Here is a 23,835-nt window from a genome sequence, read left to right as displayed (position 1 = left end):
CCTGGATGAACGCCTCCTCAGCGCCCGACATCGCCATCGCCATCCCAGACGGCTACAAAATCATCCGAAGGGACCGCATCAACCAAACTGGAGGAGGCATCGCCATCGTCCACAGGAACACCATCTGCATCACGACCAACACCGACACCCTCGCAACCGCCGAGTGTAGGAAGGTGGATACCTGACTATGGTTGCCCCAACTTTTTTGCCTGGTGTTTTGCTGGTTTTCCGACTTAGTTGGCCTGGGACCCTGCCAATCAGGACCCCAGGCCTACTGCTCTCTCTCTAAAATGGATTCCATGTACCTTAGGTACATTTCCAATTGGTACTGGGCCACCTTATCAGACCCTGTAACTCAGGCCATAGGTGTACCCAGGGCCTACTAGGGGCTGAAGCATGTATTATGCTACCCCTGGATGGCCATCTAAATCTGACACAACTGGCTGCACGACAGCTGGGGCAAGTTGGTGTAATCACCCTTTGCTTTAGATATAGTATACCTATATCTAACCCTAAAAATGGACACACAGATTCCTATCAGTCACTCCTATTTCAGGCCTTGACAATCCTGAAGGCAGAGTGCTTGGAATCGTGTGAAATGGTGCTCTGGCATGAGCTGAGCCAGTTTGCAGCTTGCGGAACCAAGTCCTAATAGCTGTTCCATGATAACGCATACCATATACTCTTAAGTGCATTATAATCCTCGCGGTTAAATGCTATCTCTGGTATTGCTTTATCAAAACATGTCGAGTAAGGTGTCATACGAATTGGAATACTAACCCCTCACCAATTCTGGCGACTGGGTTAGCATTCCACCCTTCTAGAGGGACACGACATGTATGTAACTGTGAACCCCGGTTAAAGTTAACTGAAGCCTCAGCTCCACAAAATGGATGCTGCCACCACAGACACGAGTCTGACCTCCTGCTGCTGGGAGTCCTTCCAGCGAGGAGAGCTTGGACAAAGGGTTTCCTGTCAGGGGCGGTGCTAGCACCATCCCAGACAGGGTTTTGTGTATCCTGGGTAGGCAGGGCTTTACATGAAGGTGACTGCAAGTGGCACCCCGGTGCTCACTACGCATCTGCCGGCTAGAACCAGTTCCAGGGGCACACCAGCCCCTGGCCTGGGGGAAGTCCGGCCTGGGAGAGGGGTGTAACCACCCCCCTTCCTGGTCCCACCCCTAGGGCAGGACCGAGTCGCGTACCCACCCCTTTCTTTAGGATAAAGGCAGAAGCGGGGACCCTTCCAAATTAGATCATCTTTGAATCAAGAAACTACTTTCTACGAAAGGAACTCTCGACTTCTCAAGATTTCTCCCTTGTGGCTAAGGAGTAGTCACCCTGCATCCACAGGCACCATCTAAGAACTCTGCGGTTTGCTGCACGTCCTTCCTCAGGAATCCGACCGACCAGCACGACGAGACCCGGCTTCCCTGGCATCTCTGACCTCTACCTACCTCTACAGCTAAGCTGAGAACCGTAGGTGCGACGAGACCTCGAGGGACCGGCCATCATCAGAACTGCACGACTTTTATCCAGCACGACCGCCGAGGGATCCTCTGGTGAGTGCTTTGGGGTCCGAGAAGCCCCGACCCTGAGCAGCTCCAGCACCGAAGTCCAGCCCCCCAGCATCTCCACGATCTGCGTAGGGCCCTTTTGCTTTTTGGCTGCTCACCGCGTTGTCTGGCTACTAGCCCGCTGGCTTGTGGCCTTCTCGACGACGATCAACGACGACAACACTGCTAGTCTGGTTGCTCCAGACTGGCCCCTGCTCCCTTCCAAAAGAGGAGCACCCCGGACCCTCCTGGTCCACTCCAGACGCCATTTTAGGTCCACTGCGTTGGCTTGAATTAGCCAAGACTTGTTGCCCCAATCCTGGGTCCAGCGACGTCGACAGCATCAACCATCGTGGGACAGCTCGCACCTCCATCCTGGTCGCCGACAACGCCGCCTCCTGGTCCGTGAGATTGCAGAGCCCAGCGTCGCCCACTCACCTGGTCGAGGTGACTTCGCCCGGTGCCATCCTGGTGCCCACACAATCACTGGCTAGTGATTAAGAACTTGGTCCCCTCTGCTTTCAGGTGTCATCCATCTTCGATCCAGGCTTGGATTACTCGAACTATCTTCACTGGTCGCCTGCCAGCAACTTCTTTCTTCAGGCTCCTGGTTCGTCAACGAGGATTCCCGACGTCTTTTCAGACCTATGCAGCTGCAGCCCCTGGGCTAGGTAACTTCGGCATTTCGGTGCCCCAGCATAGCCTCACTATCCAAGGGTCCAGATCCACTGTCGTTTTCGACCTACTTTATCGGGTTTGCCCGAGAACACTAACTTTGCTTTTACTAGCTCCCATAGACTTTGTCCCGCATCCCGCGTGAGAGTGCACACTCTGCACCCGAGTCCCCTAGGCCTCCTACTAGTAATCTGAAGGTTCAGTAACGTAGTTCTCGCGATTCCAAAGCCTATTAGTCCAGTACTTACGTGCTAGTAATTTCGCATTCCACTTTCATAGTATATGGTTTTCCGTGCCCCTCGGGCATTTGTGTAAATTGTGCAGCTTAAAGTATTTTCGTAAGAGTTTTGTTGTGTGCTTAGTACCCTGTCCTCATAAAGAGTACAGGGCTGTTGTGATCTAACTAAATACACTGTTTATTTTCATAACACTTGTGTGGTGTCCTTTCACTTGGTGTTCAAGGGGTATATGTGATGGTATAACAGCTGGCTTAACACGCCCTCTAGAGTTTAGCCCGAAGACTGCTCGTATCCACGCAACTAGGATAGCTGGTCTATAAGGTTGACTTACAACCAATCACCATAAGGGTTGTTTGGACTGATACAAAGTGCTCACTAGAATAGTGAACATTATATATCAGGCCAACTTCTCACACCGAGCACCTGCACTTTCAGGTCCACATCAACCTCAAGACCACCCTCAGAGGCACCCTCATCTACAGACCCCCGGGACAGCGCACACAATTCAGCGAAGACATCGCCGACTTCATCAGCCCACACGCCCTCTGCTCCGCTGACTACATCCTCCTCGGGGACCTCAACTTCCTCCTGGAGAACAACAACGACCGCAACACCACCACCCTGCTGGACAACCTCGCAAACCTCGGACTCCAGCAGCTGGTGACCACCCCCACCCACTACGCCGGACACAGTCTCGACCCCGTCTTCTCATCCAGCAAGGACATCGCCCTCAGCCACGCCACCGGACTCAACTGGACGGACCACAGCTGCGTCCACTTCAGCTTCGGAAGGACCACGATCCACCACCACCAGCAACAGGTTGCACGCAGGAGCTGGAACAAGATCACAGCCGACCAGCTCGCGACCTCCCTGAGCATGAACCCTCCCACCAGCACAACGAACCCAAGCCAGGCGGCCACCAACCTCACGAAGTGGATCAGCGACTGCGCAGACGAGCTCGCCCCCCTGAGGACCCCGCCCAGCAGACCCGGTAGCAAGAAAGCCCCTTGGTTCACGGACTAACTCAAAAGCTCCAAGAAGAACTGCTGAGCCCTCGAGAGAACCTGGGGCAGAGACCCAACACCAGACAACATGACTGCCCTCAAGCTCGCCACCCGAAAACACCACCAACTCATCCACGCCACCAAGAAAACTGCATTCAAGGATCGACTGGACAACAACGCACACAACAGCAAGGAACTCTTCAACATCGTCAAAGAGCTCTCCAACCCCAACGCCGGAAACAACGACATCACCCCTTCCCAAGACCTCTGCAACTCCCTCGCCTCCTACTTCCACAACAAGATCGCGGACATACACAACAGCTTCAGCACTCAACCGACAAACACCACGACCGAACCACCGCCCCCCACCACCACCCTCCGCGCCTGGACTCCAATCAGCACCGAAGACACCGTCCGCACGATGAACTCCATCCACTCCGGATCTCCGGCCGACCCCTGCCCTCACCACGTCTTCAACAAGGCCGACGCTGTCATCGCACCCCACCTGCGGGACATCATCAACACCTCCTTCGACACCGCTACCTTCCCGGAAAGCTGGAAGCATGCCGAACTCAGCGCCCTACTCAAGAAGCCATCGGCCGACCCCACGGACCTCAAGAACTACCGCCCCATCTCGCTGCTCCCGTTTCCTGCAAAAGTCATCGAGAAGACCGTCAGCAAGCAGCTGGCCGCCTTCCTCGAGACGAACGGATCCCTCGACCCCTCGCAGTCTGGCTTCCGGGCCAACCACAGCACCGAGACCGCCCTGATCGCAGCCACCGATGACATCCGAGCGCTGCTCGACAGCGGAGAAACAGCGGCCCTCATCCTCCTCGACCTCTCCGCGGCCTTCGACACTGTCTGCCACCGTACCCTAGTACAACGCCTCAGCAATGTCGGAGTCCAGGAGAAGGCACTGGAGTGGATCACCTCCTTCCTCGCCGGAAGGACACAGAGAGTCCGCCTCCCTCCGTTCAGATCTGAAGCCACCAAAGTTATCTGCGGCGTTCCTCAAGGCTCCTCGCTCAGTCCAACCCTCTTCAATGTCTACATGAGCCCCCTCGCAGACATCGCACGCCAGCACAACCTCAACATCATCTCCTACGCCGACGACACCCAACTGATCCTCTCCCTCACCAACGACCCCGCCAGAGTCAACCTTCACGAAGGGATGAAAGAGGTAGCCGAATGGATGAAGAACAGCCGCCTGAAACTGAACTCAGACAAGACGGAAGTCCTCATCCTGGGATCCTCACCCGCCGCTTGGGACGACTCCTGGTGGCCCCCCGCCCTAGGCAGCGCACCCAAACCTACAGACCACGCACGCAACCTGGGCTTCATCCTGGACTCCTCCCTCTCCATGACCAGACAAGTCAACGCAGTCTCCTCGTCGTGCTTCAACATCCTGCGCATGCTACGTAAGATCTTCCGGTGGATCCCCACCGAGACCAGGAAGACGGTCACCCAGGCCCTCGTCACCAGCCGCCTGGACTACGGCAACCTTCTCTACGCCGGAACCACCGCCAAACTCCAGAAGAGACTCCAGCGGATCCAGAACGCCTCAGCGCGTCTCATCCTGGACATCCCTCGTCGCAGCCACATCTCCGGACACCTGAGAGACCTGCACTGGCTCCCGGTCAACAAGAGAATCATCTTCCGTCTCCTCACCCACGCACACAAAGCCCTACACAACCAAGGCCCAGGATACCTCAACAGCCGCCTCAACTTCTACGCTCCCAAACACCAGCTTCGATCGACCGGCCACGCCCTCGCCGCCGTCCCCCGCATCCGAAGAGCCACCACAGGGGGACGGTCCTTCTCCTACCTCGCCGCCAAGACATGGAGCTCCCTCCCCACCCACCTCCGCCTGACCTAGGACCACCTCGCCTTCAGGAAGCAACTCAAGACCTGGCTGTTGGAGCAGTAGCGGACCCCCCTCCCCCAGCGCCTTGAGACCCTCTGGGTGAGTAGTGCGCTATATAAATGCGATGATTGATTCATTGACCATAAACACTCTGGCAGCCACAGCACAGCCAAATTCAGTGAGGGTCAGCAGCATTCAATCGCTGATACAGAAATTCAGACCTCAACACTCACTTCCAGCTCAAGTTTTCATGCAGTTGATAGGCATAATGGCCTCCTGCATCTCCATAGTCCCGCACGCGAGACTACACATGCGTCCGCTTCAGGAGTGCTTAGCACGTCAGTTCCAGGAGCCTGTGCCACAGATCATTCTGATGACGGACGCTTCTCTCCAGGGTTGGGGAGCTCATGTACTCCATTACACTGTGCAGGGACTATGACCACCACAGCAAAGGAAGATGCACATCAACGTTCTAGAACTGATGGCTATCTTCCTGGCAATGAAAGCATTCAAGGTACATATGTGCAACAAGGTTGTGTTGATCCGGACGGACAACATGACGGCCATGTACTACATCCAGAAGCAGGGAGGTACACACTCTCCACAGTTGTCTCATCTAGCTCAGAGCATGTGGAAGTGGGCCATTCAGAGGAACTTATTCCTCATGGCGGAACACCTCCCAGGCAAGGACAATCAGATGGCGGACCTGCTCAGCAGGTACAGCTACCAAATGCACGAGTGGGAGACACATCCATCAGTACTCCACCCGTACTTCCTAAGGTGGGGTCATCCAGAGATAGACCTGTTCACCACAAACGAAAACGCCAAATGCCCAAGCTTTGCCGCCAGGTTCCCACAGTCGCAGGGCAATGCGATATGGATGAACTGGTCAGGCAAATTTGCGTACGCTTTTCCCCCAGCACCTCTAATACCGCTGGTGGTACGCAAGCTCAGGCAGCACTCGATGACTCTAATCCTGATTGCTCCAATGTGGGCTCGCCAACCATGGTACACCACGTTTCTGGAACTATCCGTGGTACCGCATCAAAGGCAGCGCCTCACACCCAGGCTTTTGACGCAGAGCCATGGCGACATTCAGCATCCAGATCCGCAACAGCTCAACCTGCCGATCTGGCTCCTGAGGTCTTAGAGTTTGGCTACCTCAACTTACCTCCTGACTGTATGGACATAATCAGAGAGGCGAGAAAGCCCACCACCAGAGCATGCTATGCGGCGAAATGGAAGCGGTTTGTCATTTATTGTGCAGACCACAACATTGACCCGCTGGATGCATCTATTCAGAACATCATTTGTTATCTCTTACATCTGTACAAATGTAATCTGGCCTATGCTTCCATTCGGATACATCTATCCGCAATGGCTGCCTATCTCCAAAACAGACAGCACCTCTCACTTTTCAGAGTGCCGGCCATTAAAGCCTTTCTGGAAGGACTCAAACGAGTCATTCCACCGCGGACCCCACCAGCTCCCGAGTGGAACCTAAATGTGGTCCTCATCAGGCTGATGGGTCCCCTAACATGGAAAGTGGCTTTCCTTATAGCGATTACATTGCTACGACGAGTTAGTGAACTCCAGGCACTAACTATCCAAGAGCCATTTATTCAAATTCATTCCAACTGGGTGGTGCTTTGCACTAACCCAAAGTTCCTGCCTAAGGTGGTTTCTCAGTTCCAAATCAACCAGACTATAAAACTACCTGTGTTCTTCCAAAATCCGGGGTCCGTTGCGGAGAGAATGCTCTACACACTTGATGTCAAAAGAGCCTTAATGTACTACATTGATAGGACCAAAGATTTTCCGAAGACTAAACAACTTTTCATTGCCTTTTCGCCACAACACAAAGGCAACCTCATTTCTAAGGCTGGTATAGCAGGTGGATCGTTAAATGTATTCAGATCTGCTATCTGAAAGCCAAGCGCACTCTCACCATTCCACCGAGGGCCCACTCCACCCGTAAGCTGGGGGCCTCCATGGCTTTCCTTGGAAATATTCCTTTAGAAGACATACGTAGAGCAGCCACATGGTCTACCACGCACACATTTACGAAACACTACTGTGTTGATGTGCACTCCAAGCAGCAGGCAGCTGTAGGGCAGGCTGTTCTAAAAACACGTTTCCAAACTGCTGCAGCTGGCACAGGAGGCTGCCGTTAATTGAGGGACTGCTATGTATTCTATGCACAAGATATGAATTCAGCAGCCCACATGCCTCGAACCGAATATGCTACTTACCAGTATGCATCTGTTCTTGGCATGTAGGGCTGCTGACATTCATATCGCCCGCCCGCCCTCCCCGGCGCCTGTAGCGGCTGCAGTTTTTCACACATACTTCTAGCATGGTCATCATTCACATAGTTTCACTCCATCTTTGCTACAGTGGCTCAAAAACAATCTGGGGATGGAGTCGATGCCCATGCGCACTGTAGTCCAGGGGAGGAGCCACCTATCTCGTGATACTTCGAAGACTCTTCCAGGACAACAATATGCGATCATCTGGACCCAACACTAGGCGGCGATCTATGCACAAGATATGAATGTCAGCAGCCCTACATGCCAAGAACAGATGCATACTGGTAAGTAGCATATTCGATTAAGGTCGCCTAACAATGTAAAGTTGGAGCTAGTAGTGACCTGTTCAGCTAAAATGGCTGGGAGCGATTTATGAAATTGTTTGGGCAGGCCCGGGGGACGGTAGACTAAGATGCCGGAGAAACAGTTGTTGGGGGAAAAATCAATACTGAAAGCAAGGCTCTGACAGTCTGGGATAGATTCGGGGGTAGTGTGGCATATTTAAATATGATTGCTAGGCCTCCTCCTCTCCAACCCGATCTAACTGGGTGATTTGGAAGCTTGGGGGCAGGGCTGTTACGATATCCGGCTCGGAATCTGGTGTCAGCCAAGTTTCTGTTCCTGTCCTCCTTCACTTTCTAGAGGGGATCTGGAGCACGACTCACAACTTTGTGTCTTCCAACGATCTTGAAATTATTCGGAGATATTGTGCTGAATCCCCTAAGAAACAACAGGCTTTAAACAGTGCAGAGACTGTGTCAAGCAGATGTCCTTCACAGGCCCACTACAAAGTGTGACTTTGGTGCCCAGGCTCGGGTCACCACTCCAAATTGCCTGACCAATGTGTCCTAATGCATCAAAAGGCAGTTTGAGAACCACAAACAAAGCTGTACATCGTCGAGCATAAGAAATAGTTGAAGTCTTCCCCCAGGTCCTGCTCCCGCTCCAAGTCGAGGGCCTGATCCCAGTCACCATACCATTCGAGGAACCACACAAAATTTTCAGATGAGTCAAAGTTCAAAGACAAAGTCAAGTGGGACTCCATGCCATCCCGCCACTCTGATTCCAAAGAGAAGGCATGAGGGCTTCAAGTTCTGAGCTGCACTCTATCGGTTCTTCAGCTGTGAAGCGGATACCTCAGCTGGCCCGAACACGCCCCAGGAATTCCAGGCCATTGTCCGCCCTGCAGCCAATTGAGCCCTTTAAAAATGGTCATGCTGCAAATCTTAAGTGTGCTTCTGCCTCCCTATGGTGCACCTTCGAGTCACAATGAGCCTTACCGCAACACCATATGTTCCTATAGGACCCTTTACTGGGCCCATGCTGACCCTGGTACAGATTTCCACACCAACCCTTACAGCCACACCAGTTTCCAGGCACCTCGACTCTGTTACTGACTCAACCGGTGATGATAGAAAACCAGTGCTGACACCCACAGCTGACCTGTTTTCGATGTCCTGAATTTGACTGATGTGCTTCAAGATCGCAACAGTGCAACTGGTTATTATGCAGCCTGTCTCTAAACAAGTGCCTCTATTATGACGCATAGAGTTTATTCTCTTGTTAGGTTTTGCTTTGATTTTAAACTAGGTTGGGGGGGAAGGGAGCATATTTAGGGGACGTGACTATCGGAGTTCTCTGGTCTCCACTAGAGAGCCAGTTTCATATCAGCCTTCAGGAGCCTCATGCCATTTGTTTGGCCCTGAAGGTTGGCCTACCATCAAACAGGAAAAGGATGGTTCGGGATCTTTTTGTGGACAACAACAGTTATGTGGCACGGCAACAAACAGAGCAGGATTGTGCCCTGGGCCTTGTGTCTCTCGGGCTGGCTAGTGCAACAAAACATCTTTCTTGTGGCTAACAACGTGGTGGGGTACCTGAAAGTAAGGCAGACAAATTGACCAGATTTTGCCTGGCAGATCACGAGTGGCATTAACATCAGGAGGTGGCACCTGGGGTATTTAATCAGTGGAGAGAGTGCTGGATAGATCATTTCACCACCGCCAAACGTGTGAATGCTTTTTCAGTGGGGGCTCACTTTATGCGACTAATTCCGGCTACAATTGAATGAGAGACACTTGTTCACCTTACTGTTGCTACCTCTCTTAACCTCCATTCTAAAGATGATCAATTATCATCGGGCCCAAGTTATCCCTGCTCTGGGCCAGTAGAGTCTAATGCCTGAAACTCCTGAGCATTGGCATCTATCCTCTGATAAGGGTACCATTTTGTGATAACCTCCCAACGGGAAGAGCCCTTCATCCGAGCTTCCCCAATTTACACTTCCATGCCTGGAGATTAAGCCTTGGCATTTGACTGCATTCGGATTGCTGTCTCATGTGACAGATGTCATTCTGGCTGCCAAATGGCCCTCCATGAAATCCACACATCCTGGGGTAAGTTTATTGCCTGGTGTGGTGACCCCTATAAACTAAGTTTTCAGACATTCTGTTTGTTCTTTCTTAAACCTATCAAAGCCATGCAGTGGTCACCGGAAAATGTTATTTATATTCCCTGTCATCGTTTCTGCAAAAGAAAGGGAAGCCGGTGTAGAATTTCATTTCCACACCATTTTCTCTCGTATTGCCAGTAGGATACAGATGGTTATGCTTTGGGTTCACTTCCACTCTGTTTCTACCACTTGCCTTAATACTTTTTGCCCACTTCCTCTCAATAACAACTCCAACCTGGCTTTAGCCTTGATCACTGTTCCTCTCAGATTATGCTAACTGCCTCGCCTTAATCCTGCAAGCCCTTCTATCCATCTGCATGAAATCTATTGACATGGCCTCTGTTCCGTAGACCTGCAAAAGGGCGCTTGTTGTTCTGCACTTAAAAATAGCCCACAGGTGAACCCTCTAGCCTTAGTAATTATCATCCCTTTTCACTTCTCCTTTTCCCCATCAAACTGCTTGAGAAAGCTGTTAATAAACAATTCTCTGCTTTCCTTGATTCTAATGACATCCTGGACTCGAATTGGCCTTTTTATTGCACCAGGTCTGCTTTGGTCTCGGTGTCTAGTGTCCTAAGACTGCAGGTGGATCAGGACACTTCAGCTTTAATCCTGTTCGATTTATCCACTGCATTCGATACAGGCTTTCTCTTTCAACTCTTTGTCTGTCTTTATGCAGTAGGAGCTCAAGGTTTGGCTTTTGCCTGGGTAAAAAATTATCTTTTCAATAGATGTCAGGCTGTCTATTTGGCCCCCAACTGCTGTGAAATAAAAGAAATCTTCCTTTCGGGCTTTCTTGCTCTTCCCTGAGCCTTACTCTTTCTAATCTGTATGCTTTTCCTCTTGCTCAACTTGTCCGGCCCTTCATTTGTAAGCTACGCTGAATTACCTCCCTTCATGCTTGCTTCATTCCTCCAAGGCTGATTATTCCTAATCTTTGCTGCATCCGGTCTGGCTGATGTGCTTTTTCGGTTATGACGTATGAAAAAAAAAATTGATGGATAGAATGCTTGAATTAATCTCTGCCACTGGTAATTGCTCTGGGCCGCATTCAAGTCCATCGTTATTTTGCACACCATACCACCTCAGTTTTGACCCAGCCATATGCACATCCGTTTTGACCCTGTTCCAACCAGAGCAGTCCTGTCCGAATTGGCAGGCCAGGTCCCACCTTGAACCAGAACACAAACAACACAAGATCAGTCCAAACATCCATCACTTTTTTGTATACTTCATTGTCACGCCCTAAGTGGGACGGATATACACAGATGTGGATCCTATACACATTCCCACTGGAAACAAGCCATACCTGGCTTATGAGCTGTAAAAAGGATGAAACTGGTCCTGTGTTGCTTGCGTTCCAGTTCATTGGTGGGCTGGACTGTTCCCATTGGTGCAGGGTCTAGATTGTTTAGCATATGGCTAGGTCCAAACTGAGGTGACATGGTGTGCGAAATAACGATGGACAGGTATGTGTCCACTGGGTAGTGGTTGAGTATTAATTCAATTATTGATTGTTTTTTTGTGTGTATATGTCAGTGTTCTTGGTTATGGAGGCCAAGTTTTGGAATGCCATGCTATCGCATTTCAGTTTTTTTGCAAAATTGCTACCTTTTCATACGGCACTGAAAACCTGGGTATTTTCCAACTAATTTGTCCTATTTGGCCCAGTGCATACTTTTTAATCCCTCAGCATCAGGATACCTTCAAAGTAATCGCATGCTATGCAAATTCATTTACATTATATTGTATTACAGTAGAGGACCCTGCTAAGGTGAATAGTCCTGCATCCATATAGTATACACACTGGCAAGAAACAGCCCCATAAGGGCTGTGAGCCCATTCCACCAGAGCTAAGGTTTCTCCAATTAGATTAATGAGATGTGTGCATATTCTAGATATCAGTCAGGCTGTGCTGTGTGCATTGGTGCATATGTACATGAAGCACTACTTCTGTGACAGCCAGGTCCAACAAACATATCATTTTACCCGTTCATCTGCAGGACTTTTTGGTCTTAGTCTGGTTCCCAGACCCTCCACCTTTGGCAGGTACTGTTGTAGTATCTATTCCAAAAGAAGAGGATCTGCAGGTAAAAGAACCATCAGAAGAACTAGTTACCTTCCTTTGGTAATGCTCTTTCTGTTGGGTACTCTATCTAATCGCAGGTTCCTCACTGATCCCCCACTTCCTTGCTCTGTGGAGTGGTCTCTATTTAACATCTTAAAAGGACCCAGGGCCGCGTCAAGAGAAAAAGACAAACTGATATCTGTGTGCTAAGTGGCACTTATATGTAATGCCAATCTGCCAATTCCTGGGTTTTATGGAGCTAACTCGATGACACACAGCACCACCTCGCAGGAGTGCCACCGTAGAAAATTCTCCAGAACCAGTTTGTCACCTGAAAGGGAGGATATTCTAAAGGAGAGGAATATGGGGTTAGGTAAAGCATCCACCAGAAAGAGCATTACCAAAGATAACTAACTTGTTCATCAGTCTCAAACTCTTTTTCATGCAGTGATCAGTAGATTTTTCAGCACAGTGTAGCAAATATAAAGCTTACGATGCCAGAATATTTCCTGTTTACACTAGATTGCTGGCTGAGGTTGAGAACTCCCTGGCATATTCCTTGGTTCTGTGTAGTTGCTGTGTTCATCATTATTAATGGATAGTGGTGAAGACATGGGAATCCTGCAAGAATTTGCGAGGGATGGAGAATTACAACTTCAGGTCATACAGTGACAATAGAAGTTAGAGACTGATTGGGGCATTTTGTATACTACGCAGGGGTGCAGGTAAGAATTCAGGTTGCTGTTCTTTTCATTTTCTTTCTGTAACTGTACCATTTTTAAAAACAGCTGTTTAAAATCAAAACTAACATGTAACTGTTCATCCAGACCAAAGCTGTTGGAAGTCCGGAAAGTGAAAGGCTCAAAGAGGATCAACACCTAGAGATAATTCGTAATTATCAGCAGCGTCTTATCCAACAAAGCAAGTATGTGGTAATTTCTAGTGAATTTCTTAAACAACAGTCCGCTATAAGCATTCTGTTTTTCACATTGTAACATGTTATTTATTGCATTTTCTTTTTATATTTAGGCAGCATCAGCAATCTGTTGAAGATGCCAGGAAACGACTTCAGGATTATCAGAATATGCTGAGTAAAAGATATCCTTCTTTGTCTACGTCTTCAGTGGACCCCTCTACAGGCCAGCTAAAGGGGGCCCTTTCTGGTGGCCGATTACCTGGAACCTCTGGAAATGTGCCTTGTAAATTATCTCCAGGAACAAAATCCCAATTTGAACTTGTTTCCTTGAAAGAAAATTTGGAACCTTCGGCTCCTTGTCTCTTGAACACTGCAGTTATACAAAAGGACTCTGAGCATAGTTCCCATTTTGCAAGGCCACAAGTGTGCCCTAGCCAACCAGCAGATCAATACCAGATTTGTCAGAATGACTTTCAGCAGACTCGCCAGAGGCTTTCTTTGGAATCGGAGGCTGTTTTCGGTGTGTTGAGTAAACAGCCGGACTCCGAAACCAGACAAGCTCCTTGTTTGTGCAGCCATCTTGAATCTAGTGCATTGCCTGAACCAAGTACCTCATTTGGGTCACAGTTACTGACTGATTTGAAGCTGATACAGCCTAGTGTGCCCAAAGAATATTTTGAGCAAGATCAAAAGACGGTTGTAAAATTCTGTAAAGACCAGTTTCTTCCAAAACCACCCATAGCTGAGAACTCTGTGGAGGAGTTAGTTCCTGATTTACCAGAAGTTCCTAGGACTATGCTGGTTTCACCTGAACCAGTTTCCACATTACAGCCCCAAAGGGTACCACCATCTCTGATTCATGCACAGCCTAGGTCTTTGCTTTGTGAACAGCAAATTGAGAAAAAAGCAGTTCATGAACCGCAGACACTGAATGGATATTTCCCTTTGCCTCCTTTTTCTAACCCGTTACAGTATCAACAGCAATTGTTGGCTTCTTCAAAGGAAATTCAGAATCAGCAAAACCATCTGAAAGAACTACAATTGCAGTTGGATCAGCAGAGAGAGTTGCTGCTCTCTAGGCAGAAATTGCAGGAACAAGCTCTGATACAAAAACAAAATGAGTTAAAATCACAGATGCAAAGGCAACAGGAGGCTTTGTTTGATTTTCTTCAAGACAAGCAGGTACATTTTAAATTATATTTGTTTGAAGCTTTAAATGTATTTCTATAAAATGCTTACACAAATTAAATGTTTGGTTGATACAGGCATTGCAGAATATTTGAAGTATATTATTTTCAGAGGGCAATGTCTTTCTAAGACTCGTACGTTTTTTGATCCTCAAGTTAGTCTTCCCTTTTAGTACTGTTCATGAACTTTCTTGCTTCACTCTTGCACATACGGGCATGCATCACTTGAGTAAAAGTGCCAATAACAAACATTACCCTGGTACCCCAGCCCTCAATAAAGGTAAAAGCACTGTACTAGAATACCAAATGACCTGTTTTCTGTGTATTTCCCCGCCAATTCCAATCTCCCACCCTGTGATGATGAGCAGCTGCTTTGAACTTTTCAGTATTTTTTTATGTTATTTGCGTTTTACTGAGTGGTGTGGCCGCTTGACTGAAATACAGTCAAGTGGTACAGGCCAGTCCCAAATGTCTGAACGTCCCATCGAGGGGTTCTAGCAGTCCAAGATAAGAGTTTATTTTTAATGCCCCTACCAAACAAAGTCCTTGCTGAGCTGGAGTCTTTTAGGACAGCATATCTTGATATTCCTGTCTATAGTTCCACCTGACAGGATCACCTGATACACTTTGGAAAGGTCCTTGAGGCTCTGCAGCATGCAGGACTCACTGTCAAGGCAATCAAGTGCCAGATAGGGCAGGGCTCTGCTGTATACTTGGGTTACCTTCTAGGTGGAGACCAAGTTCAACCCTTACAACCCAAGATCCAGACTATTCTGGATTGGGAAGCTCCAACGACTCGTACTCAATTCAGGGCATTCATTTGCTTGACTAGGTACTACAGAAGATTTGTGAAGGAGTATGGCACCATTGTGACCCCCTTCACCAAATTGCCCTCAAAGAAGCAACCAAAGAAGGTAAATTGGACAGTGAGCTGTCAGAATGCTTTTGGCACTCTGAAGGAAGGAATGTGCTCTGCACCTATTCTAAAAGCTCCAGATTATACAAAGCAGTTCATTGTGCAAACTGATACCTCTGAGCATTAGATAGACTCGATTCTATTCCAGACCAGTAATGTTGGCCAGGACCAGCCTGTTGCTTTTATTATCAGGAGGTTACTACCCAAGGAACAGCATTGGAGTGCCATTGAGAGGGAAGCCTGTGCAGTGGTTTGGTCCCTAAAGAATCTGAGACCTTACCTGTTTGGGGTACACTTCCTTGTTCAAACTGACCCCAGGCCTCTAAGGTGGCTGATGCAAATGAAGGGGGGAAAATCTAAAACTGTTGAGGTGGCCCATCTCCCTATGGGGTATGGACTTTACAGTGGTACATATACCTGGGACTGACTATAGTGCAGATGTCCTATCCAGGTTCTTCCACTTAGACATTGATGACTATTTTGGGGAAGGTTAGTCTCATTCTTTTTTGTCTGGGGTAGAGGTGGGTTGTGTAGGAAATTGCCCTTTTTATCATGGTAACTCGCACTTTTTGCCACAGGTACTGATGTTTTTCGACTGCTGTGCACTGGGTCCCTGCTAAACAGGCTCCAGTGCCAGTGCACTTTCCCTAAAAAACAAGGCAAAATGGCTAAATTGTAAAACAAATGGCACACACTTTAGCACCCTTGTAAGTCCCTAGTAAGTGGTACCCCTGGTACCTAGGACCTGGGTACTAAAGCGGGTCCGTCTGGGCTGCAGCATGTATTATGCCATACTAAGGGACACCCTTAAAAACTGCTTGCAGGCTGCTATTACAGACTGCATGTCGAGGTGCAAATCATGAGTGAAAACATGACATGGCACACCCACTGTGTGCCATTCCAAAGTCACTGCATGTAATATATGTAAGTCACCCCTATAGCAGGCATATTAGCCCTAAGGCAGGGCGCTTCATATTGCAAGCAAGAGCATATCTACATGAGCAGCTATACCCCTGTGGTGTCTCGTTCAATTACTCATTATTCAAGAACGAGGAAGCCATCTTAAATACATGTAGAAGGCACGGTAAAACACCTTTAGCACTCAACTTTCTTTCCGCATACCTTCACTCCGCATACCATCACAACGAAAGTACCATTACTCCGCAATACTTTTATAACGCATACCATTACATTACATCTTCGGTACCGGCCGGAATCCTTCGCCCCGATCGCTAACTTTAGTTAGCTGCTAACACTTACCCTCCCCTCCCCTTCCCTTCTAGTGCACGCGGAAAACGGCTGATTCCCACGGCCGTCGAGAGCACTTATTCAATCAGCAAGGTACGTGATTAAGAGACCTGACCCATTGTGCTTTCCCTTTCCTGTGCAATATGAGGTGTGTCTTACACTCTCTATCCGCTCACTTAGCAGTGCCCTTCATTCTTCCTCTCTCCCCAGCTCCTTCCTGCAGCCCACAGATGATCCATTCTGGGGCTCCCAAAGTCACCCTGACATCTCCCAAGACAATTGCTTTAAAGGATTCTACTCAACCAGGATCCCCACCCAGGTACCTCGAGCACTCCCCTTACCTGCTCTCCTTCCATGCACCCCAGGCTCCCTTCCTAAATCTCCCCCCTTTCCTTACTGCACTCCTTCATCCAGACAACCAAGTCCTGATGATGATCCGAACTAACCCGGATCAAAACGCCGTCGACCTAACAGCCTGAACAATAGGCGCACTCCTTTCTTGTGGCTCTACATTTAAATAAAATTATCCGTGCCTGCTGTGATATACCAATGTCACATGCGCCGTTAAGCCACTCACTGTAAATAGTTTGCACCTTATGCACAGTGCGCTACCAACGCTGTTCACCTTCACTTGCGTCGCCACTTGCACTTTTGTACACGTTTTTGCACCAAGTTCCATGTGGTTGTCACTAATTTAATTTATGCAGTGCTGTTTCTAACTGTATACCTCTGACCTTGGGGAGAGGCTAAGTTATTTATGGCCAAGATGAAAAAAGATAAGAAGGCAGGTAGGAGAAGATCGAGATCGAGGTCTCGTTCCGAATCCAGATCGTGATCGAAGTCGACGTCGTGACACTCGAAGCCTAGGAAGCATAAGAAAAAGAAGCAGTCCTCAATGCATTGATCTGAAAGAAGCGGCGCCAAGATCGACCTCGCCTCGACGTCACAGAAGGGATCATGTCTCTCCTTCATTGTCAAATCCAGTCTCTCCAGAGAAGTCAGCCTCACTTGAATTCTCTCCGCGTCGATCACTGACGCCGGCTCCATCTCCGGTTTCGGTCCATTCTCCGGATCCGAATGAATATCATCCTGTGCCGGAAGAACAGGGGCAACCAGAAGATGTTCGATGTCGGCGCCGGCTGGCCCGAATCCAGGTGTCGAAAAAATGCAGAACTGCAAAGACACTTAAGAGAGAATTTAAAGACAGACAGGCTACACTGTCCAGCACTTCAACTAGAATTTCCACCAAAAAATCCACAAACAGCAAAGCCTGTCCAGATTTCCCTTGCTTCAGCAGCAAAACCCCTCTGGAATGATAGAGAGGAAGACCTGGACAGACAAACCCCATAGGCTGCCATTATGTGGCTCAAAACAGGATACTGTGCCTTTAAGAGAACTTTCCAGAACTTCACAGTATCCCAAAATGCCCTGCAGGTCCCTTTTACTTTCAGTTCTTTTTTCTGGGTCCTGCTAGCAGGACCCTGGACCATTGAGCTCTACCTTTTTGGTACTTATTTGGTTTTTTTTCACAATTTTTCACAGATTTAGTACTTTATTGTACTGTGGGGCTTTTCTTCTTGGTTTTCTCACTCTGTTTTTTGTCGAATATGCCTGCATTATTCGACAAATGCCCGGAGTGCTCCAGGAAAAAGGCCAGGTCGAACCACCATGAGGTGTGTATCCTCTGCCTTCCAGCTTCCCATGTTCCAGAGGAGTGTGTTATCTGCCAAGCCTTCTCTGGAAGGACCCTGAGGGAAAGTAAGAAGATCAGACTTCAGGGTCTTGAGGAAAGAAGACTGATGGCTCAAGGTGGGTCTGAAGGGGCTTCTTCTGCCCATGCTGAGGCCTCTGGGGGGCTCCCCAGGGGCAGGAAGACCAGCAAACGTCACCATTCTCCGCCTGGGTCCATTGCGCCCACTACGGCGTCAAGAGGAATGACTGCGGTCTGTTCCCCATCGTCTGAGACCAAACGACGTCGACGCTCGGCGTCGAGGGATGTCACAAGACCTTCGAAGTCCCCGGTGACGGTTTCATCGTCGACGTCGAGCGATCAGCGTCGACGAGCCAGGCGTCGGCGCTCGCCGTCGAGGCGATACCTCCGTTCGCCGTCGGAGAAGAGGAGGCGGACGTCGTTGATGAGGTCCTCGCCGTCTAGGCACAGGAGGTCGCCGTCGAGGCACAGGAGGTCGCCGTCGAGGCACAGGAGGTCGCCGTCGAGGCGCTGAGGATCGCCGTCGAGGCGCAGAAGGTCGCCGTCGAGGCGAAGGCGTTCGACGCAGAGGCAGAGACGCTCGACGTCCAGGGGCCGAGGCTCGCCGTCTGGTCGCAGTTTTTCGACGCCGAAAAGAGGTGGTAGGAGACCTTACGCCGTGGGAGGTTTGCTGGAAGAGAAGTGGGTTCGCCTCACTCGGTGTATTCCGAGGTGTATACCCCGTCGGGGAAGGTGACTCCCCCTCCTCTGTTACCGAGAGGACGCCTACTCCGCCTCCGTTGCCTCCACCGCAACCTGGGTCAGGGTTGCCTGAGAAGCCACCTCCGGTTCCACAGAGGTCGACCTCATTACCTAACTTTCCGACGCCTCCCAAGGGTACACCTAGACCGAAGGCTCAGTCCAAACCCAAGTCACCTGTTCCGGTGGACCCGGTTGATCGTCCTCGGCCGAGGAGGTCCCGTTCATGCTCCGGACGGAGAGGAAGATCAAGGAGTCGTCATAGATCCTCCACCAGATCAAGGCGTCGCCATAGGAGGCGGGGGTCTAGGCCCCGCACGGACTCTTCCAGGACCCATTCCTACTTGTCGGACTCCCCTGAGACTAGGATTTCTCCAGTGGACGGCATTGCCACATTCCAGGAAGTACTCCTGAGGGGAGCTGCGAAGTTGGGTATCACGGTGACGGCTCCAACACCTACGACGTCCGTGATATTCGAGACGCTTCACAAGAAGCACTTGTCTCGTCCTCTTCTGCCTCTGGTGCCTGGATTGAAGGAACCTGAGGAGTAGCTGTTCCTCACGCCAGCGGTAGTGAAGGCTGCGCCATCCCGGCTTATAAAGAAGTACAGGGCCCCGGATTCGGACCCTGCCTTTCTGAGAGTGGATCTGGTACCGGATTCAGTGATAGTGACGGCGGCCAGGAAATTGCTTTCTACCTCCCCGTCATCCACCGTGCCGCCAGATAAAGAGAGTTGATGGATCGACTCAGCGGGAAGGAAAGCGTGTGGGACCGCTTCCGCAGCCATGAAGGCTGCCAGCGATACAGCTTTGCTGGGCCGTTATGACCGGGCGCTGTGGGACTCCCTACAACAGTTCGTGGAACTGCTACTGAGAGACAAGAGGGAGGACTTCCAGGAGATCCTCAAAGAAGGGATGCTGGTATCAAACCAGGTGATCAGTGCAGCGGCGGACGCCTCCCTGTTGGCCGCACATGGTTACTGCCATGGAATCAATCAGCGGCGGCACGCCTGGCTACGGCTCACGTCACTCAAGCCGGAGGCCCAGCAGCGGGTGGCCAATCTGCCCTTTTCCGTGGAGACCCTTTTCGGAAAACACGCAGATGATGAGATGGCCCGCATGAAGGCAGAGGCGGAGACCCTTACGGCTGTGGGCTTGGAGAAGCCCAAAGAGAAGAAAGCCTACTGACCGTTCCAAAGGCGGTTTGGTGCACAAGGCAGAGGACGGGGACAGTCATTGGGACAGCAGCAGCAACAACAGCAGCAGTTCCGGAGACCCTTCCAAAAACGGCAAAAGGGTAGAGGAGGACAGCAATCCTCTACCGCGAACAAGGGCCCGGCCGGGTCTCGACCCTGAGCGGTTACTTCCCCTTCATCCGTTACCCGCTCCGGTGGGGGGAAGCGTTCAATTTTTTCTGGCAGAGTGGAGAAAAATTACTCAGGACAAGTGGGTGCTGAATATTGTTTGCAATGGATACAGTCTTCGGTTCATCAGCCCTCCTCCAGCGATCCCTCCGGTCAGCTCGCAGTATCAACTGCGCGAGCTCCAGGCGAAGGCCGATATCCTGTTAAGGAAAAGGGCGATAGAAGACGTACCTCTATCTCAAAGAGGAAGTGGTCTGAGGAAGTGGTCTGTACTCCCGGTTCTTCCTGGTGCGAAAGAAGGACAAGAGTACGAGTTCAGGCCGATTCTGGACTTGCGGCAGGCAAACAAGTGGATTCGCAGAGAAAAGTTCTGCATGCTGTTGTTGCATCAGATTTTTCCTCAGTTGCAGCAAGGGGACTGGCTTTATGCCATAGACCTACAGGATGCGTACTTCCACGTGCAAACACAGGAAGTTCCTGCAATTTCAAGTCGGCACCAACCATTATCAGTACACAGTGCTGCCATTCGGGCTGAACTCTGCGCCCAGGACATTCTCGAAGTGCATGGCAGTGGTAGCGGCACGCCTCAGGAAGAACAAGGTGTTTGTCTACCTGGACGATTGGTTGATCAAGGCCTCCTTCTCGGAAGCGCAAGCACACTTCCAGAAGACGTGCGTTCTCTTGAACAAGTTGGGGTTGCACATCAACATGTCCAAGTCTGTCCCAATCCCGGTCCAGTGCATTCAGTACTTGGGAGCCACCATCGATACGCTGTCAGCAAGCATGTCTCCTTCGGAGGAGCGACGGTGATCGATCCTTCGGAAGCCTCAGGCTCTTATGACCGCTCCATCTACAACAGTGAGGATGGTGTCTTCTCTTCTGGGGTCGATGTCCTCTTGTATCTTCCTCACTCCTCATGCACGACTACACATGAGACCTCTGCAGGAGTGCTTGGAGGAACAATGGGACCAGAGGAAAGGATCTTGGGACGACAAGATACGACTGTCTCTGCATGCTCTTCAGTCTCTGAAGTGGTGGTGTTCAGCGGAGAATCTCCTCAGTGGGGTTCCCTTCCACAAGGACATTCCTACTCAGACTATCGTGACGGATGCTTCTCTCCACGGCCGGGGAGCGCATTCGGGAGACCTGCAGATTCAAGGGACGTGGTCTCCGATGGAGTCCACGTATCACATCAATTTCCTGGAACTCAGAGCTGTTCACTTGGCGTTGAAGGCCTTTCATCCGTCCTTCCAGACCAACTCTATGCTTGTACAGACTGACAATACAACCACGATGTATTACCTCAACCAGCAGGGGGGGGTCGAGATCGCTCACCCTGTCTCGGGAGGCGCAGACGATCTGGCACTGGCTTCTGGCCAGAGGATTGACGATAACGGCTACCCATCTACCAGGTTTGCAGAATGTTCAGGCAGACGCACTGAGCAGACTGATTCAGGAAAACCATGAATGGGTTGTGAGAAGTTGGCCTGATATATAATGTTCACTATTCTAGTGAGCACTTTGTATCAGTCCAAACAACCCTTATGGTGATTGGTTGTAAGTCAACCTTATAGACCAGCTATCCAAGTAGCGTGGATACGAGCAGTCTTCGGGCTAAACTCTAGAGGGCGTGTTAAGCCAGCTGTTATACCATCACATATACCCCTTGAACACCAAGTGAAAGGACACCACACAAGTGTTATGAAAATAAACAGTGTATTTATTTAGATCACAACAGCCCTGTACTCTTTATGAGGACCGGGTACTAAGCACACAACAAAACTCTTACGAAAATACTTTAAGCTGCACAATTTACACAAATGCCCGAGGGGCACGAAAAACCATATACTCTGAAAGTGGAATGCGAAATTACTAGCAGGTAAGTACTGTACTAATAGGCTTTGGAATCGCTAGGACTACATTACTGAACCTTCAGATTACTAGTAGGAGGCCTAGGGGACTCTGGTGCAGAGTGTGCACTCTCACGCGGGATGCGGGACAAAGTCTATGGTAGCTAGATTTCACAGAGTTAGTGTTCTCGGGCGAACCCGACCTGGTAGGAGGAAAACGAAAGTGGATTCTGACCCTTGGATAGTGAGGCTATGCTGGGGCACCGAAATGCCGAAGTTACCTAGCCCAGGGGCTGCGGCTGCATAGGTCTGGAAAGACGTCGGGAATCCTCGTTGCAGTCTATGGAGCCTGAAGAAAGAAGTTGCTGGCAGGCGACCAGTGAAGATAGTTCGAGTGATCCAAGCCTGGATCGAAGATGGATGACACCTGAAAGCAGAGGGGACCAAGTTCTTAATCACTAGCCAGTGATTGTGTGGGCACCAGGATGGCACCGGGCGAAGTCACCTCGACCAGGTGAGTGGGCGACGCTGGGCTCTGCAGTCTCACGGACCAGGAGGCGTTGTCGGCAACCAGGATGGAGGTGCGAGCTGTCCCACAATGGTTGATGCTGTCGACGTCGCTGGACCCAGGATTGGGGCAACAAGTCTTGGCAAATTCAAGCCCACGCGGTGGACCTAAAATGGCGTCTGGAGTGGACCAGGAGGGTCCGGGGTGCTCCTCTTTTGGAAGGAAGCAAGGGCCAGTCTGGAGCAACCAGACCAGCAGTGTAGTCGTCGTTGATCGTTGTCGGGAAGGCCACAAGCCAGCGGGCTAGTAGCCAGACAACGCGGTGAGCAGCAAAAAGCAGAAGGGCCCCACGCAGATCGTGGAGATGCTGGGGGGCTGGACTTCGGTGCTGGAGCTGCTCAGGGTCGGAGCTTCTCGGACCCCAAAGCACTCACCAGAGGATCCCTCGGCAGTCGTGCTGGATAGAAGTCGTGCAGTTCTGATGATGGCCGGTCCCTCGGTCTCGTCGCACCTACGGTTCTCAGCTTAGCTGTAGAGGTAGGTAGAGGTCAGAGGTGCCAGGGAAGCCGGGTCTCGTCGTGCTGGTCGGTCGGATTCCTGAGGAAGGACGTGCAGCAAACCGCAGAGTTCTTAGATGGTGCCTGCGGATGCAGGGTGACTACTCCTTAGCCACAAGGGAGAAATCTTGAGAAGAAGTCGAGAGTTCCTTTCGTAGAAAGTAGTTTCTTGATTCAAAGATGATCTAATTTGGAAGGGTCCCCGCTCCTGCCTTTATCCTAAAGAAAGGGGTGGGTACGCGACTAGGTCCTGCCCTAGGGGTGGGACCAGGAAGGGGGGTGGTTACACCCCTCTCCCATGCCGGACTTTCCCCAGGCCAGGGGCTGGTGTGCCCCTGGAACTGGTTCTAGCCGGCAGATGCGTAGTGAGCACCGGGGTGCCACTTGCAGTCACCTTCCTGTAAAGCCCTGCCTACCCAGGATACACAAAACCCTGTCTGGGATGGTGCTAGCACCGCCCCCGACAGGAAACCCTCTGTCCAAGCTCTCCTCGCTGGAAGGACTCCCAGCAGCAGGAGGTCAGACTCGTGTCTGTGGTGGCAGCATCCATTTTGTGGAGCTGAGGCTTCAGTTAACTTTAACCGGGGTTCACAGTTACATACATGTCGTGTCCCTCTAGAAGGGTGGAATGCTAACCCCGTCGCCAGAATTGGCGAGGGGTTAGTATTCCAATTC

General features: G+C 50.5%; 1 protein-coding gene across 1 annotated transcript in view; it reads left to right on the top strand.

Annotated features, from left to right (window-relative positions):
* Nucleotides 1-23,835, top strand: part of CEP295 (centrosomal protein 295) — a 582,564-nt gene that overhangs the window by 118,762 nt on the left and 439,967 nt on the right. Inside the window, exons 18-19 of the mRNA XM_086935313.1 lie at nt 12,994-13,091; nt 13,196-14,264. Of these exons, the coding sequence (XP_086791439.1) occupies nt 12,994-13,091; nt 13,196-14,264 (1,167 nt within the window). The remainder of the gene's footprint in view (nt 1-12,993; nt 13,092-13,195; nt 14,265-23,835) is intronic.

This window comes from Lissotriton vulgaris, chromosome 8 (assembly GCF_964263255.1).
Source record: "Lissotriton vulgaris chromosome 8, aLisVul1.2, whole genome shotgun sequence".
Classification (NCBI taxonomy): domain Eukaryota; kingdom Metazoa; phylum Chordata; class Amphibia; order Caudata; family Salamandridae; genus Lissotriton; species Lissotriton vulgaris.
Note: the sequence above shows the minus strand (reverse complement) of the source record. Positions and strands in the feature narration are given on the sequence as shown.